General features: G+C 65.4%; 8 protein-coding genes across 8 annotated transcripts in view; 5 read left to right on the forward strand and 3 right to left on the reverse strand.

Annotated features, from left to right (window-relative positions):
* Positions 1–31: 31 nt before the first annotated feature.
* Positions 32–951, reverse strand: PFL1_01220 (uncharacterized protein; the record flags this gene model as incomplete). The annotated part of the gene is made up of 3 exons (XM_007878723.1): positions 32–293; positions 415–530; positions 655–951. 3 exons carry the CDS (start codon positions 949–951, stop codon positions 32–34), a joined length of 675 nt encoding a protein of 224 aa, XP_007876914.1.
* A 466-nt stretch (positions 952–1,417) lies between these two features.
* On the forward strand, positions 1,418–2,448 carry PFL1_01221 (uncharacterized protein; the record flags this gene model as incomplete). The annotated part of the gene is made up of 2 exons (XM_007878724.1): positions 1,418–2,338; positions 2,434–2,448. The coding sequence occupies 2 exons, from the start codon at positions 1,418–1,420 to the stop codon at positions 2,446–2,448; spliced, it is 936 nt and encodes a 311-aa protein (XP_007876915.1).
* Positions 2,449–2,962: 514 nt separating this feature from the next.
* PFL1_01222 (uncharacterized protein) lies at positions 2,963–5,698 on the forward strand (the record flags this gene model as incomplete). The annotated part of the gene is made up of 1 exon (XM_007878725.1): positions 2,963–5,698. One exon carries the CDS (start codon positions 2,963–2,965, stop codon positions 5,696–5,698), a length of 2,736 nt encoding a protein of 911 aa, XP_007876916.1.
* Positions 5,699–8,082: 2,384 nt separating this feature from the next.
* Positions 8,083–9,768, forward strand: PFL1_01223 (uncharacterized protein; the record flags this gene model as incomplete). Its single annotated transcript, XM_007878726.1, has 1 exon — positions 8,083–9,768. One exon carries the CDS (start codon positions 8,083–8,085, stop codon positions 9,766–9,768), a length of 1,686 nt encoding a protein of 561 aa, XP_007876917.1.
* Positions 9,769–10,603: 835 nt separating this feature from the next.
* PFL1_01224 (uncharacterized protein) lies at positions 10,604–12,460 on the forward strand (the record flags this gene model as incomplete). Its single annotated transcript, XM_007878727.1, has 2 exons — positions 10,604–11,189; positions 11,232–12,460. The coding sequence occupies 2 exons, from the start codon at positions 10,604–10,606 to the stop codon at positions 12,458–12,460; spliced, it is 1,815 nt and encodes a 604-aa protein (XP_007876918.1).
* Positions 12,461–12,639: 179 nt separating this feature from the next.
* On the reverse strand, positions 12,640–14,106 carry PFL1_01225 (uncharacterized protein; the record flags this gene model as incomplete). The annotated part of the gene is made up of 1 exon (XM_007878728.1): positions 12,640–14,106. One exon carries the CDS (start codon positions 14,104–14,106, stop codon positions 12,640–12,642), a length of 1,467 nt encoding a protein of 488 aa, XP_007876919.1.
* A 707-nt stretch (positions 14,107–14,813) lies between these two features.
* On the forward strand, positions 14,814–16,652 carry PFL1_01226 (uncharacterized protein; the record flags this gene model as incomplete). The annotated part of the gene is made up of 3 exons (XM_007878729.1): positions 14,814–14,827; positions 15,046–16,015; positions 16,128–16,652. 3 exons carry the CDS (start codon positions 14,814–14,816, stop codon positions 16,650–16,652), a joined length of 1,509 nt encoding a protein of 502 aa, XP_007876920.1.
* A 444-nt stretch (positions 16,653–17,096) lies between these two features.
* PFL1_01227 (uncharacterized protein) overlaps positions 17,097–17,269 on the reverse strand; it is a gene marked incomplete at both ends in the record, with an annotated part of 3,625 nt that continues 3,452 nt past the window's right edge. Inside the window, one exon of the mRNA XM_007878730.1 lies at positions 17,097–17,236. Coding sequence (XP_007876921.1) covers positions 17,097–17,236 — 140 coding nt within the window. The remainder of the gene's footprint in view (positions 17,237–17,269) is intronic.

Here is a 17,269-nt window from a genome sequence, read left to right on the forward strand (position 1 = left end):
ATGAATAAGGTCCGGGACGGCATTGGTGGTTCTAGGCAGCCTCTTCGCCGGCAGCGCCGCCGGCAGCAGCTGCGGCCGTCTTCTTTGCCATCTTCTTTTCCTCTTCGATGACAATGTTTTTGGCCGCGACGCCGCCGGCCGACTCGGGGGGCAGCTCGTGGAAGGGCTTTGTGCGCGAGACGATGAGCTGCTTGACCTCGTCTGCCACGTCGCCCTGGATGACGATTTCGTCGACGTTTGGGTTCTGCACCGAGCGCGAGACCGAGGCGCCCGTTGCGAGGCGCGACGAGAGCCTGCCAGTGCGCGCGCGCGGACACACGAGGAGAGGTTGGGGACGGGGTCGAGAAGGTGTCAGGGTCGTGAGATTGCGTTGAACAGAGGGATAAAGAGCTGGTGGGTCGAGGAGCTACTCACCCCTTGGCCACGACCTTGAGTGCCGGGAGCGGAGGCGAGAAGGTGTGCAGACCGTTGATGCTCGTCGTTGCCTTGCGCTTGGTCCTGGCCGCCTTTGTGAGGATGATCTTGGACGCCTGCGAGGTGGAACAAGAGCGGAAAGAAGAGAATCATCGATCGTCAGCGGAGGAGGGATGAGCCCATCGACAAGAGGAGGATGAAAGAGAGAGGGCACAGCCTGGGCTGGGGGGGTGCACTCACGGCCTTTTCCTTTTTCTCCTTTTCGGCCTTGGCCTCGGACTTCTTCTCCTTCTTTGCGGCCTCCTTTTCGAGGTCCTCTGCCTGCTTGGTGGTGAGGGCGGCGAGGTTCGAGGTGATGGCCTCCTCGGACCAGATGCGGGCGTAGAGCTGCGGGTGGGCCTCTTGCAGCCAGGCGCGGCACTTTGACGATGAGGGCCCAAACTCGCAGTACTCGGGCGGGAAGGTGCAGATCGAGCAGTACACTACGCTGCGAGGGGCCGGGGGTGCCACCGAGGGTCCGGCGTCGGAGGAGGACATGGCGGTGTTTGAGGTGGTAGGCGGTGTCGAGAGGGGGGGCGCGAAGGGGTTAGTCTGGTGAGGAGAGGGGAGAGGGCGGGAAGGAAAGGAAAGGAGGCAAAGGTGAAGGAAGACGCACGACATACGGCGGCGGCCGCATCGCCAAAAAAAGTGGAGAGGCGGCTCACGTGCGTCGACCGAGCGTGGGCGGAGAGGCCGTCGGTCGGCCTCTGACGGGCAAACGAGGGCGCTCTCTCAGAAGGCTGTGCAGGATGCTGCGCCGTCGACCGACAAAGGTCCAGAACCTCGACCCTCCCCCTGCGCCATCTTCTTCCCATCCACCGACGCCCCCTCATCCCCACCTCTTGCGCCCTATATAGATCGAGCGCCCAACGGGAGAGCCACCTCGATCCTCCTCTCTAGGCCTCCCCCCCACTTTCTTTTTCTGCTCCCTTCTCCCCCATAGATACCCTTGCTTTGGCCCACCATGGACGAGCTCGTACGCTTCCTCAAGCAGCACAAACACCAGATCGTCAAGTACGGCAAAAAGGCCTTTACCTGGTGGAAGAAGAACCAGGGTAAACAGAACGGCCAGCAGCAGCAGCAGCAGCAGCACGGCGGCAGCGGCGGCTACGGCGGTGGCTACGGCGGCGGCGGCGGCGGCGGCGGAGGAGGAGGGGGAGGAGGAGGCTACGCCGGTGCAGCCGCCGCCGGAGCTGCCGTCGGAGGGTACAACAACAACAACAACGACTACTACAACAACCACCAGCAGCAGCAGCCCCACCTTCCGCCGCAGGGCCAGTACCAGGCACCGCAGTGGAACCAGCAGGCTGCCACCCAGGGCCCGCACTACAAGTACTCGCAGGACAACCAGGTCAACCAGCACGACGCCCACTATCTCGAGCTGCGCAACCGCGCCCGGTCCGAGGGCGACGCCATGGCGCGCTGCTTTGACCAGGCGCACGCCGCCCACGGCTCGGGCGACGGCGGGCGCGCCAAGCAGCTCAGCAGCGAGGGCCACCAGCACAAGGCGCAGATGGAGCGCCTCAACAAGGAGGCCGCCGACTGGATCTTTATGGCCAACAACGAGGACAGCCCCGTGGGCACCGTCGACCTGCACGGGCTCTACACGTCCGAGGCCCTCGAGCGGACCGAGGCCGCTGTGCGCGAGGGGCAGAGCAAGGGCTGGCCCGAGCTCCGCCTCATTGTCGGCAAAGGGCTGCACTCCAAGGACCACCGCGCCCACATCGCTCCCGCCGTGGAAAAGATGATGCAAGAGTACCGCCTCGACGCGCACCTCGACCCGCGCAACACGGGCGTGCTCGTCGTCAACCTCCAGGCTGGCGGCGCGGGCAACGCCGGCTTCACGCGCGACCTCGCTCGCCAGGTCAGCGGCAAGGACGACGAGGTGAGTGGGGAGGCGAGCGCGAGCTGTGACGCCGGACGGATCGCTGACATTGCCACGAGCCCTGCCACTGCCCCCTCGTATTGCTTTCTCTCCAGTGCGTCATCATGTGAACTCGGCGCGCTGCCCCGGCGTTCGCCGCCCTTGGCTCCCATGTCTTGTGCTGCTTGGCTCCCTGGACGATGCTCTTTATCCCCTCCCTCTCCGCCCCGCCAGACGCTGCGTGTCCGGCGACTTGATACCATGTGCCGTCTCTTCTGGGGATGGCTCCCTGGCAGCACTGCCTTTTGCTTTAATCTATCCTCCGTGTGCCGGTCCTTGCAACGCGCCTTTGATGTGGCCAGGCGACCGAGGTCGGGCGAGAGGGCGGGACTCGGACAGAGGGAGGGGCGTGCGTGTCGAGTGGCTGGTGCGCTCAGAGCAGGAGGGGAGGCGGAGCGGAGGCACTGCTGCACCTCGCTGCTCCTCCACAACCCCCGTTTGGCTGCCTCTCGAGTCGGTCTCTCTCGCTCATAGGCTCTCGACACACCTTCACTACTACCACCTCTGGCCAGCTTGGAATCTGACACCACAGCGCCTTCATCGCTCGCTCGCAGAAGGCACCTTGCGCGCCATCGCACGCACGCCATGGCCGACAAGGAGGCAAGCCAGCCCACGCCCGCCGCTCCGCCTCCTCATCCCGCTGCACGCACCTCGTCCTTTGCTCCCACCGCGGCGACAGGCAGCACTGCGGCGACATCAGCTGCACCCGCATCGACCTCGACAGCGATAGCAACGGCGTCAGCGACGGCGACGGCGAGCTCGACGCCATCCTCCTCAAAACCTCCCTCGCTCAAGGCGCCCTCCAGGCCGACCCACTTCTTGACCAAGTCCCTCACCACCGCAGCCGGCACCAGCACCGCATCGTCGTCGATCAACATCCGCGGCTCCGCCTTCGCCCACCATCACGTCCTCGCACCCGCCCGCACATCTTCACTGCGGACGCTCGACAACGCCCCAGATGACTGGGACGCCGATTCCACCGCATCTTCGCTCTCGCAGCAGGCGCCCAGCACCATCGATGACGGGTCGCGCGGTCCAAACAGGGACGGGGCGGGCCTGTTTGCCTCGCATCGCCCAGAGTTCGACCAGGACCGCGTGGACAACGTCGGCGTCGGTGCCGGCGGCAGCGGCAGCGCCAGCAGCAGCTTCATGAACGCCTTTCCCTTTCTCGGCCAGAGCGATGGTGTCAACGAGTTCGGACAGAAGGTTGCGGGTGGATCCACACGGGCGCCACCCAGAGACGCCCTCGACTACATTCGCTCCGTCAGCCACCGGGCAGACGTGCGAGCGCCCTCGTCGTCGCAGCAGAATTGGTCGAGGCCACATTCGTCAGATGCGGAGAAGGCGGCCTCGTCGATATCCAGAGCACCCTCGCCTTTGCCCGCCGCCAGCCGGGTCGCCGAACCCGCTGCGAGGCCAGTCACGGTCGAGACGGGGTCGTTCAAGGGCAAGGAGAAGGCTGCGCTCGCCGAGGTCGTCGATGCCGGCGCAAACGGTGAAGCGATACCGACGGCAGAGGAAGACTACCCGGCCTCACCGATCCCCACCAGCGAGCAGGGCGCCCCGACCGTCAGCGGCGTCGATGGCCAAGGGAGGGGCGGTGACGATGGCGCCTATCCGGATCGCAAGTACTACATCTTGAGCAGCGCGGGGAAGCCCATCTACATCAGCCACCTCGCCTCGCGCCGCACGTCGAGGTCACGGCAGGGTTCGCGCGATGCGGCCGACGAGGAGGCCGAGCGGCGGCGGCAGCAGGAGCTCGAGGACGACGAAGAGGAGCGTGCGACGACGCAGGTGGGCGTCATGCAGGCGCTCATCTCGATCTTCGCCGACGACGATGGCGACCGGCTGCGCCACATCAACGCCGACAATGGCCGGACGCGCATCACGTTCCTGCTGCGGTCGCCCCTCTACTTCGTCTGCGTCTCGTCGTGGGGCGAGCCGCCGGCGACGACGCGCATGCACCTCGAGAACCTGCACCTCCAGGTGCTCAGCCTGGTGAGCGCCGGCCAGCTGTCGCGGCTGTTTGCGCGCATGCCCAACTTTGACCTGCGACGACTGCTCGAGGGCACCGACGTGCTGCTCGGCAGCCTGCTCGCGCGCCTCCAGACCGACCTCTGCTTTGCTCTCGAGGCGCTGCAGCCCGTGCGCGTCGAGGCGCCGTTGCGGGAAGCCGTCTCGACGCTGCTGCTGCCGCCCAAGGGCGACGCGCGGCCAAAGGACCTCCTCTACGTGCTGCTCCTCGCCAACCAGCGCATCCTCACGCTGCTCCGCCCCAGGCGGCACAGCGTCCACCCGGCAGACATGCACCTCCTGGTCAACACCGTGTACGGCACCGAGGCCATCCGCGAGCCGGGCGGAGAGAGCTGGGTGCCCATCTGCCTGCCCAAGTTTGCGCCGCAGGGCTTCGTGCATGCCTACGTCAGCTTCCTCGAGCGGCCTGCGGGTCCGGGCGGGGCAAGCGGCGAGGGCCGCCACGACGGAGCCGACGGCGACGATGACAGTAGCCTGGCGCTCGTCATGGTGACGGGCGACCGCGACGGCTTCTCGGAGCTGAGCGCATGGCGCAGCGACATCATTGCCTCGCTCTCTGCCGCTCCGGCTCCCAAAGCGGCGGCGGCGGCGCCCACGTCGCCGAGCCTGCTGGCGGGTCTGTTTGACGCCGTCGGCCGGTGCGACTACAGCGCCGACGAGCTCGGCATCGCGGGGCTGCGCCACTTTGTGTACAAGTCGCGCACCAATGTCCAGATCACGGCGACGCGCCTCGAGGCGCCGTACGAGGCGGGCAGCGACGACCACAAGCGCCTCGTCACGCTCTACACGCTCGCCCACGACGCCATCCACGGCCTCTCTACAGGTGCATCGGTGCCGCTGCCCGGCGGCACCAAGACCTCGACGGACCTCGCGTCCGAATACCTCGGTAGCGGCAGCGGCGGCAGCGGTGGGGCAGGTGGGATGGACGGAATCGTCGGAGGAGGTCGGACGATCCAAGCGGCCTCGTCCAACTTTATGCAAAAGGTGCTCCTCGGCGGCGGTGGTGGCACATCATCATCAGCGAGACAGGACTACAGCGCCGCCGCCGCCGCCGCCGCCGCCGCTGGGCAGAGACGGCTGCCGCCGATCGCGGGACCGGTCAAGATGCAGTACTACCAGACGGAGCGCGAAGCCGTGCTCGGGTGGATCACGCAGCCGTTTGAGCTCTACCTGACCTTTAACCCGTGGCTCAGCAAGACGGCCATCGTCGCCGCTGCCAACGCCGTCGCCAAGTGGGTCAAGCAAAACGAACAGGCCGTCTTTATCACTAGCGCACTCACCTTTTAGCCCGTCGTAGCTCGTCGTAGCACCAGCAGCAGCAGCAGCAGCCGGCGGGGGTAGGGGCAGAAAGGGAGTGGTGGGTTTGTTGGTCGCTGCTTCTCGTCGAGGCCAGGATGCCGAGGGTTCGATGGTGTAGGATCGCGGCTGTGGAGGATCGTCAGAGATGGCATCTCAGCAGCGGGGTAGGCTCAGCGACAGCGACCCCGGACGCAATGCGGATACAGGAATGAATACAGCACACGTCGATACCCCCTTTTTCCTCGCCGCCAGGCTTGCTTCAAATGCCAGTTGGGTGCAAACCGGGGCCGTTTCTTAAAACGTCTATATATGCAAAAGATAGCGGACTGACATGAATATCCCGGCTAGCTCAGTCGGTAGAGCGTCAGACTCTTATCCAGAGCCTCTGCGATTGATCGCAGAAACCAATCTGAATGTCGTGGGTTCGAGCCCCACGTTGGGAGATCTTTTTTGTGCCTTCTTTATTCTTTCTTTGTCATCGCCAAAGGCGAGAGGCTTTGGCTGCATCCGACGCTTGTACGGCGGTCGAAGCCGTGCAAGCTTGTCCATAGCGAGTCGATATGGCCGATCAGGCAAGCTCAGCTCCGCTTCGATATGCCTGCAGCGACGTTCGGAGCGTGGCTGAGAAGGTCAGCTGAACCACGACCCAGGGGCTGCTATGGCGCTCCGTCGCGCTCTCCTCGATCAGGCAGCAGTGCTGGTGACGTGGCCAGTGGCCGAATCTCCGGCAGGCGGATGGGAGCATGTCAACGCAGGCTTAGATGGGTAGCACGGAAGAGGGACACACGCTCAGCGCCGCGGCTCGACTTGTGACAGCGCGCGGACTCACCTTTCGACGAAGGGCTGCTTCGCCGAGGCCATCCTAGGTGGTGGCAGCGATCCTGTCCCGGATCTGGGTTGCGACTTCCGACGGCATCGTCTTCGTAAAGGCTTCGAGGGGCGTTCCGCGAGCATGTTCGTATCTGTGATCGTGGCCAGAGGTGCGGGGCGGAAGAAGAGGGCTCGGACCGGCGATATCGCGGCCGTCGGAGACGGAGGGAGCACCTCCCCGGCCCAACCTGACGAGGCTGATTCGCAGCTATGCCATGAGAGGATCGCAGCGGTGGCGCAACGAGATAACGGTCGCCCTTGCAAAGAAACGGGCACCGCAATCTCCCCCACACGCGTCGAGTGGTCTCACCGCGCATTCCGCCCGGGTGCGGCTGTATCTGCGGCCTCCAGCGGCGTTCAGGGCGCTTCACGCGTCGTTCGCGGGACTGACGCCCCCGTATCGCTAGGTCGTCGGATGTGCGGCAGCGCAGCCAATATCAACATCGGGAGTAGGCAGTCAGGCACAGCGTCGAGACTTCTGTGTCACCGCGTGGCAACCCTCGATAGCCAGTAGGGCCGAGAAGTGAACATCGTGTTCCCTACCCTCGGCCCTGAGTCGTTCGATCCGACGGTCGATCGGCGGTGGCGCCGAATCGAGATGCCCTAACCTCCGGATTCCAGCGCGACGGTGCACTGCGAGGGTGCGTCGGCAGCGAGGCGTCTGGCCACCTACCTAGCTATGTTAGGTCCGATTGTGGTGGCTGCCATTGGGCGCAGCGTGCCCAGAGTATGCGGTTCGAACAGATGAAGGGAGCTAAGGATGGAAGCCTAGCGGACTGGGGTGAACGGGGGTGGATGGGGTAGAAGCCCACGCATGACATCGGCCTTGCGAGCGCAGAGGCGGCGATATCGGCAAAGAAAAATTAGCACGAACGAGAGTGCTGCCCCTATTATTATATTGTGGGTTCCTCATTTGTACTAGGAATGTGTGATGTCCTGGAATTGTTCCTGCGGTCTCGCAGCCGTAGGGCCAAAGCACCAGCCGTAGTTGTTGGACTGATTCCTACCTAGTGGTAGACCTCGATCAGGGGGCGACTAGATGCACCGCCGTTGCGCAAGGTTCGAGGGTACCCTCGCCAGCTGACCTCGACCGTCCCACGGCTGCCGGAACATCGCTTCCGTCGCTTTCAAGAGGGAGGCGTCGCTCTCAAGAGGGGTGCGTCGCTATCAAGAGCGGGGCATCGCTTTCGGCGTCCCTTACAAGAGGAAGGAATCTGCCGCGGCTTCGACGCAAGAGACAGGTCCGGGGCGGGTGGCGGAAAAACGGCCATCTCGGCGGGCGAAGCCGTCGCCAAGCATGATACCGGCTTGGCTTCCGGCCATGCCAAGGACGCGGCGGGCTTCGGCTTGGCTGGTGCCAGGGTGGTTGGCGTGGCGAGCCTAATTTAGCCCGTCGTCGATGTTGCGGCGTGTGGGTTGGCCGCGGGCGCCCCAGGTCTTGTCGCCGCCCGTCGCCCGTCGCCCGTCGCCTCTCCCTCCTCCCTTCCCTGCAAGTCTTTCAGATGCTGGAGGACGACCTTGGACGCACATATAAGCCGTCGTCGCCTTGTGCTTCGATGGGGGGTCTGGAGAAAGCCATCGCCTCCTCGGTCTCTTTCGCCCTGAGACTCCTCCCCTCTCTAAGACCTTCTCCTCGACGAACTTCTGGCAAACGGACCGTGCCTTGGCCGCGGCCTGAGCGTCAACCGCCAAATATGCTGGTCAAAGCGTGCCTTGTCCAGCTCCTCTGCCTTGGTGTCTGGACCGCATCTGCCTTCCCCCTGTTCCAGAACGAAGCTCCCTCAGTCGATCTCGGCTATGGAATTTACCGCGGCGTCGCCAACGAAGCCGCCGGCGTCAACGTCTTCAAGGGCATCCGCTACGCAGCTGCGCCCATCGGAAAGCTTCGCTGGCAGCTGCCTCAGTCTCCAGCCAAGAAGCGCGATTCGGTCATCGATGCCAAGTCTTTTGGCCCAAAGTGTCCGCAGTCCTGGCCGACGGGCCTGCTGCCGATGGTCGCACCGCTTCTGCCGGCCATCAGCGGCGACGAGGACTGCCTCTTTCTCAACGTCTGGGCGCCGCGCGATGCCCACAACCTCCCGGTCATGGTCTGGATCCACGGCGGGGGCTACGGCCAGGGCGACGGCCAGCAGGACATGATGTCAATCCTCGCCGCCAACAACAACTCCTTCATCGTCGTTTCGATCCAGTACCGCCTGGGCGCGTTTGGGTTCCTGGCTTCTGACGACGTCCATCGGCACGGCGTGCTCAACGCCGGCCTGCACGACCAGCAGGCGGCGTTGCGTTGGGTGCAGGAGCACATCGGCCGCTTTGGCGGCGACAGGCGTCGCGTCACCGTCTACGGCCAGAGCGCTGGTGGCGGCAGCGTCATGCTCCAGGCCATGGCCTACGGGGGCACCCAGGGCACGGAGCTCTTCAGCAACCTCATCGCCTCTTCCCCGTACCTGCCGCTGCAGTGGGGCTATAGCGATGCCGTTCCGACCAGGATGTACCACGCCTTTGTCGAGAGCGTGGGCTGCAACGGAACCGGCCTGACTGGGTACTCTGCCAGCAGCGCCGAACGTAGCAGCGCGGTGTTTGACTGCCTCGTCAAGGCCGACACGGCCAAGCTTCAAAGGTCGAGCCACCTGGTCTCGAGCACGCAGAGCACCTATCTGGGCTTCGCATTCGTCCCCGTCACCGACGGCCACCTGGTCGAAACGGTGCCGAGCCGCCAGCTGGGCGCCAAGAGGGTCAATGGGCGCAACATCCTGGTCGGCAACGATGCCGAAGATGGCGCCATTTTCGTCCCTCGCAACATCACCGTCGAGGCCGACGTCGTATCCTGGCTCAAGAACGTCTACCCCACGCTGAGCCAGGACAACATCACCGCCTTGCTAGACCGCTATCCCTCCTCGGACTCGGCAAGGACGCAGTACGCGACGCCGGGTGTGGGTCGCGCGCTGACGGCCAATGATGTCGCTTCGACCGCCGTGTCGCAGCTCGCGCGCGCCAGCAACATCTACGCCGAGGCTACGTTTGCCTGCCCCTCGTACTGGCTTGCTGATGCCTTCCAGGGGCCGAGGAAGGCGTACCACTACCAGTACAGCGTCGTCGCCGCGCTGCATGGCGTCGAGGTGGACACCGTGTACGGCTCTCCGCTGCCATCGGTCTCGCCGGGCATCGCCAAGGCCGTTCAGCGTGAGTGACATCGCCAGCCCTCGACGGGGTTTTGTGACGGAGCCACTGACGAGCAAGCCTCGCCTTGCCTCTCGCCGACGCTGCCCGCGCGCAACGCAGACATGTGGGGCAGCATGGTGACGCGATCGAACCCCTCGATCTCGCAGACCGAGGCTGTGGCCGGCGCGGCGGGCGGCAGCAGCAGTGCCAGATCGCCCAACCCGGCGACCCGGTGGCCGGCGTGGGATCCAGCGTCGCCGCACCAGATCAATATCAACCAGACGGGAGGCACAAAGGTGACGCTGCCCGTGGCTCAGTGGGGCATCGACTTCACGGGTTACGTCGGACCCGACAGGCGCAACGACATCACGCTGGTCGATGCGCGCAGCTGGGAAGGCGGCCGGGGCGCGAGGTGCGACTTTTGGAAGAAGCTGGCCGACGTGGTCCCCCTCTGAGGTGTCGCCAAGGTTTGAGTTGGGCAGTTGCGAGTGAGACGGTCGAGCTGCGTGTAGCAGGTTGGAGTTAATCAGAGTTGTTGTTAGCAGTGTTGCACTCTTGCTGCCTGACTGAGCCAATAAGTGGTGGCGCCTGTGGTGGTGGGTGGTGGTGACGGTGGCGGCAGGGTAGGTAGGCCTGGCTTGCCTGGCTGTCGGGCGTTTGGTTTCGAGGTGCGGGAGTCGGGTTGGGTGCGCGTTGCCTGCGGGGCCCAACTGGCGCGTGCGTTGGCGCCATTGGGCGCGCTTTCTTCTCTTTCTCCTTCGCTCTCGACCTCGTCCATCCCCTCCGTCCGTACCGCCTTGGCTCTCCTACCCAAAAGACTCCCTTGCACGCTCGCCCCGCTCGAGACGCAAGCTCCATGCACACATGGACCTAGCATCCAGTCGGCCTTACCACGGCGACGGCGGCGGAGGCGGAGGCGACGCCATGCCGCTCGCCCGCTATGGCGCGCCATCCCCGCAGCTCCACTACCCCGCCAGCCGCTGGACCTTCACCCAGGGCCTCATCGTCGGCCAGATTTCCATGGTCGTCATCGCCCTCCTCCTCATCCGCTACGTCATCTTCGAGGACTCGGCGACTGCGCTGGAAAAGGAGCGCCTGATGCGCCTCAAGATCAGCGAACGCCGCTCCAAGCGCCACGCAAAGGCGCTCCTCGAAAACGCAAAGCGCCTCGGCACCACTTCCAAGCTCGCACCCGCCACCGCCAACGGGCCCACAGGCGGCCGCGGAAGGCGTTCCAGATCCTCAAAGGCCGATGCCAGGGCAACCTTTGCAGAGATACTCGACAAGATCGGCTACGACATCAGCACCCACGGCAGCGAGAGCTGCGACTGGCTCAACGTCGTCCTCGCCCAGGCCGTCGCAGGATACCGCGAGGACGTGCTGGCCGGCGGCGTCTCACCCCATCCGCCTGCACCCGCCGCAGCCTCCGCCACTCGGTCGTCGTCGGCGGGTGCGATGAACTTTGCCGGCTTGTTCGGCGCCGCAGCCACAGCCCACAACTCCACCGCCGCCGCCGACAGCGCCGACGGCGACCTGACCGAGGAAAAGGAGCGGACGGCGCGTGACCTGATGGAGGAGATTCTCAACCGCTCCACGTCCAAGGCCGGCTCCTTTCTCGACCCCATCCGCGTCACCGAGGCCGACTTTGGCGACGCCTACCCCGTCTTCACCAATGCCCGCGTCCGCCCCGCCGACGACACGGGGCGCATGCGCATCGAGGTCGACGTCGACTACTCGGACCAGATCACGCTTGCCATCGACACCAAGCTCCTCATCAACTTCCCCAAGCCCCGCTTCGCCGTGCTGCCCGTATCGATCAGCCTCACCATTGTCCGCTTCTCGGGCACGCTGGCCGTCGAGCTCTTTTCATCGGATCCAAACGCGACCGTACTGCCCTCGGCGGCCCACAGCGCCTACCCGGCTCCGAGCGGCGGCGCCGGTGCCGGCGGCAGCGGTGGTGCAGCTGGTTCAAGGCAAGGACGGCATCCCCCGCCGCCACCGCCGCCGCGGTCGCGGCATCAGCTCCACTTCTCGCTCCATCCCGACTTTGCGCTCGAGGCGTCTGCGTCGAGCCTGTTGGGATCGCGCGCCAAGCTGCAGGATATCCCCAAGATCGAGCAGCTCCTCATCTCGCGCCTGCGCGGCTGGATCCTGGACCGCTTCGTCTGGCCGAGGTACTGGAGCCTGACGTTGCCCAACCTCGTCCCCGGTCCCTCTGCGGCATCCGACGACGATGGGGGCCAGACCGCGCCCGGTCAGATGTCAGTCGAGACTGGGATAGAGGGGCCACGCAACGATGGCGTCGTCGAGCCGGGCCACGCCCAGTCTTCGCGGCAGGCGCACCAAAGGACGCCAGGCACCTCGGGCGCGCAGACACCCGCGGCTCCTACACCACCACCGCCTCCGCCACTGGGCAGCGTTGAGGCGTGGCGGGCCCAGACACTGCTCTCGGGCACGGCAGGATCGTCGGCTGCAGCGGCTGCAGCGGCCGCGGCGGCCATGGGGGCGGGCGCCAGACCGTCGATGACGGCCAACTCGTCGTCGTCGTCCCTCCTCGGCGGCAGGCCGGCCATGGTGGGCTCGTACGTCTCTTCGCCTTCCCTCGCCACACTAAACGGCCTCCGGGGCGGCGTAGATGATCCGGCCAGTTCGGCGGCGGCCTCTGCGTACGGAGGCAGCGCTAGGGCGTTGCGGCATCGGTCTGCACATGTCGACGGCTAGCATCGTGGGGCGATCGAGCCCGATTCCGCTTGAGGACAGGGCATGACTCGATAATGGTACACGAGATCTGCATTGCACCTCACCACCACCACCACCACCACCACCGCCGCCACCCGTGTCTGCTGCTGCTGCCTGATGCATTCGTACCGTCCTACCTCCAGCGTACATCCATCGACGTCTCAGAAGCGCGTCCGACCAGGTCCTCTGCGCGCTCCTCGAACGGACGCGGCACCGCGCGCCTCTTTGATGCGCTCGATTTCACGCCGCTTTTCCATCTCCCTCGCCCGTTGCTCTGCGGACCGCGTCTGCGTCTGTATCGGCGTCGGCGTCGGCGCCAGGCTGTCCGCCGACGGCTCGTCCTTGACCGTCCTGCTCGATGCCGAGGAGGCGGTGGCGACTGAGGAGGAAGCGGGCGGTGAAGCGCGGGCAGAGGTAGGCTGGGACGGCAATCGGTCTTCTATCCGCCGCTGCGGGGCAGGCTTGATCTTCGTCGTGCGAGCAGGGAGCAGCGACTCCTCTTCCGACGACGACGACGACGATTCGGGGGAGATCGAGAACCGTGCGCTGGACCGCTTGGCACTGTGTTCGTCCTTGACTTCCACCGCGGCGCTCGTCGAGGCTTCTGTCGCACGCGGCTCTTGTGCTGTGGGCGACGGTGGAACGCGCCACGCAGCGATGTGCTCCCCCTGGCTACCGTTAGCCTTTGGCTTCTCCTGCGCCTGCGTCTGCGCCTGCGTCTGCGCCTGCGTCTGGCTGAAGAGCGGCGGGGAAGACGAGGCGGCCGCCCGCGCTCGGTGGCTGGTCTCTGCGCCGGCCTCTTTCGACGTCGAGGGTCTGCGCCAGTTTGTTGGAGGCGGGCCGAAGAAGACGAGATCGCTCTCGTCGGTGTCTCCGTCCGAATCGAGCGGCAGAGGCGGCGATGGCAACGCCTGCGCTGCTTCGATCCCGTCCCGCGCTGTATCGCTGCCAATGCCGCGTACGCGCTTGGGCGAAGTTAGGCGATCGCACGGCAGCCCGCGCCGCTTGAGGGCGTACCTGGCGAGGCAGTCGAGGGTCTGCTGTTGCAGGGGCGTCGTCTCTTCACCACCATCGGCACTAACTCTGCTGGAGCCTGCGGCTCGAGCGGCTACGCTCAGCAGCGGGCCTATAAAGTGACCCTCGAGGAAGCTCTTTGAGGCCGCCGCATCGAGGGGATCGAGGTCAAAGGTCACCTTGAACCTTGGGCTGCTGTCATCTTGGTCCCTGGCGTCGATGAAGAGCGAGGCCGAGAAGCGAGTCGCCTCGAGTCCGATCGTCCTCCGCCTTTTCCTGGACGGAGAAGCGTCGAGGAGGGCGTCGTGCACCGCCTCTGCGACTCGGTCGACGTCGTGCTCGCTCTGTGTCTGCGTGTCGACAGAGGGGTGCTGCAGCTGGACTCGGCGGGAGAGGGTGCGCTGTGAAAGCCCCTCGCAGAAGACGGTGCAGGTGGAAGGGTCGAGCAAGATGAAGAAGAGCTGGGACGTGGCCGAGGACGTTGCGAGCTTGTAGAGCAAGGGCAGCGACGACGACGGCGAGGCGGTGCTGGTGGGCGAAAAAGAGCGAAAGGGGTGGTTCAGCAGGTAGGTGTCGAGCGAGGGTGACCAGGACAGCAGGTCGGGAGGGTGCATGCTGGCATTGGGTGCGACGGCAGCCCGGGGGCAGCCGGGCGAGCAGAGGTGGCGGTCGTCGGTGGTGGTGGTGGTGTTGGTGGTGGTGGTGGGGGGTGGGGACGGGAGCGGTTGAGAGATAGAGGTGCTGGTTGGTCCATGCGAGCCCGCGCTTGGGCCTGAGCCTCCACCTGGGACGTGCAGCCTTGTCCTTTCGGGCGAGAGAGATGGGATGCTCGACGGCTGCCTGGGTCGATCCAGCCAGGCGTAGCCAGGCGCGCCGGCCCTGCTGTCGAGGCCCAAGCGAGGCCAGGCGAGGCGAGGCGAGGCGAGGCGAGGGCTGCGCTGTTTTGGACTTTTGGGCTACAGCCACGGTTGGGCCCGCCTGGAGGCAGGCCTGCTGTCCGGTGCTCCTCAGCTGAGCGGACGCGATCAGCTCATCCTCGGCATCCCCTCCCCCCCATACATCCAGCCCTACCCTCTATCCTGGCTGGCAAGCTCCTAGCCTACGCCTGCCTAGCCTGTTGCTTCCGTTCGTCCACCTGCACGCCTTGCATAAGCCTTACGACGTTCCTGGCTTGCCTTGCCTTTGCCTTGCCTTGCTTGCGCTGCTGCTTCCTGTTCGTCGCAGTCGGAGCTTAGCTGCCCCCCCCCGGCCTTGACCTCCTTCCGACCAACCCAAGCCCGGCACAGAGGAAATCGTCCCACTCGCCCCGCCATATATCATCATGGTTACCACCCGGTGCGTAGTCGCGCATCTTCCTCTCGCTCTCTCTCTCTCTCTTCGAACCTCCCTCCACGCCCGCCCTGCCGCTGGCCATATAAGCATAGCGAGGGAAGCTCATCTGACCCCCTGACATCTGCCCCCGCATACCCTCTCGCCCGTCACCCACCTCTTGCCTCCACGTCTATCTCTGCCTCTCTACCCTGCCCGCCCGCCTGGCTTCCCCCTCCCTGTAGCGCCCAGTCGCGCACGCCCTCGCGCAGCACCCGCGCCCGCACCACCTCGACTCAGCACTCGGACGGCGGATACACGTCGACCGAATCCGCACCCGGCAGCCCCACGCCAGCGCCCAGGCGGCCAACCTCGAACCTCTCGAAGCGCTCCTCGCTCGGCGTCTCTTCCTCGTCCTCGTCGCCCCTCCGCTCCAAGATGTCCAAACCGCCGACAAAGGAGCAGCTCGCCCCGCGCACCGCCCACTACGAGTTTGGCGGCCCGCTCGGCGCCCTCTTTGTCTCCACCACCGTCCCCCTCTTCACCTACTACTTCTACTTTGCCTGCTCGCCCGCCCTCGGGTGCGCCCCCACCCTGCCCTTGACCCATCCAGAGGCCCTCTGGCAGGTCGCAAAGCAAGGGCTCGTCGACAGCTTCCTCGACGGCACCGCCTGGGCCATCTACTTTGGCTGGTACGCCTTCACGGTGCTCGCGTGGGCCGTGCTCCCGGGCCGCTGGGAGGAGGGCAGCGAGCTCCGCATCGGCGGACGCCTCGATTACAAGATCAATGCGTTTGCCACGCTCGTCGCCTCGTTTGCCATTGCCGCCGGCATCATCGCCGTCCAGGGCCCCCAGGGCTTCACCATGCTCTACGATCACTGGCCCGGCCTGATCTCGGCCAGCGTCGTCAACTCGCTCGTCCAGGCCTTTTACGTCTACGCCGTCTCGTTCCAGGAGGGCAAGCTGCTCGCCCTCGGCGGCAACAGCGGCAACGCACTCTTTGACTGGTTCATCGGCCGCGAGCTCAACCCGCGCATCGGCCGCTTTGACATCAAGACGTTCAACGAGCTGCGTCCCGGCCTCATCCTCTGGGCGCTCCTCGACCTCAGCTGCGCCTGCCACCAGTACGTCAAGCTCGGCGGCAGGATCACCGACAGCATGGCCCTCGTGTGCGCGTTCCACACGTGGTACGTCGTCGACGCGCTGTACAATGAGGTGAGTCGCTTCTAGTTCCGACGCGAAGACGCCGACCCGCCGCGGCATTGCATTCGTTCTCGACCGTGCACTGCTGACGCTAGCCCTCGCGCCCTGCCATGACCGACCACAGTCTGCCATCTTCACCCAGATGGACATCACCACCGACGGCTTCGGCTTCATGCTCTCGGTCGGCGATCTGACCTGGGTGCCGTTCATCTACAGCCTGCAGGCGCGCTACCTCGCCTTCCACCCGGTCCACCTCGGCCTGCTCGGCACGCTGGCCATCCTGCTGGTCAACTTTACCGGCTACTACATCTTCCGCACCGCCAACTCGGAGAAGAACGACTTCCGCTCCGGCCAGAACCCCAAGCAGCTCTCGTACATGACGACGGCCAGCGGGCGCAAGCTGCTCACCAGCGGCTGGTGGGGCCGCAGCCGACACCCCAACTACCTCGGCGACTGGATCATGGCGTGGGCGTGGTCGCTCCCCTGCGGCTTCGCCACGCCCATCCCCTACTTTTACGTCCTCTTCTTTGCCATCCTCCTCGTCCACCGCCAGATTCGCGACGACGAGGCGTGCCGCAAAAAGTACGGCAAGGACTGGGACAAGTACTGCCGCCTCGTGCGATCCCGCATCATCCCCGGCATCTACTGAGGAGCGAGGCGGCGGCGACGCGCGCTCTCTCTCTCTCTCTGTAGGGGGAGAAAAAAACTGATGTCGGCGTGGAGGAGATGGGCGCGTTGTTCCTCTTTATCGAGCACCTTCTTGGACCTGTCTTATCGTTACGTCTAATCGACACTTCATCCGCGCTGACACGACGCATGCGACGTCTGGCTCACCGTCTGCGCCAACACAGGCGACGGGCGCAGGAGGCTGAGCGCTCGCTCCTAGCTGTCGACAGGCGAATAAGGGTGGAAAAAGGAGGGTGAAAATTGGCTGGCCCGGGCGTACGAGGGCTTCGCGTTCACTCGCCGTCGCCGATGCTCTCCGTTCGCGAAGATCTCTCAACACGCCCGCCACCCTACACTCTAACTACGGGCGTCGCCGCCGCTGGCTACACTCGACTACCGATCTCGCCTCGCCTCACCTCGCATCGCATTACCTGCGCGTCCTCCTCTCGGCGGTGACGACGCCCCACCTCCTGAGGCTGATGTCGGAGTCGCTCGACGTCCAGGGCGAGTCGGTCTCGTCGTAGTCTGCGCCGTTTTTGGGCCGCGCCGACGACGCCGGCGCCGCTACTGCCGCTCCGGCGCGCACCCGCTTCTCCCACT

Source organism: Pseudozyma flocculosa (genome assembly GCF_000417875.1).
Source record: "Pseudozyma flocculosa PF-1 unplaced genomic scaffold scaffold00003, whole genome shotgun sequence".
NCBI lineage: Eukaryota > Fungi > Basidiomycota > Ustilaginomycetes > Ustilaginales > Ustilaginaceae > Pseudozyma > Pseudozyma flocculosa.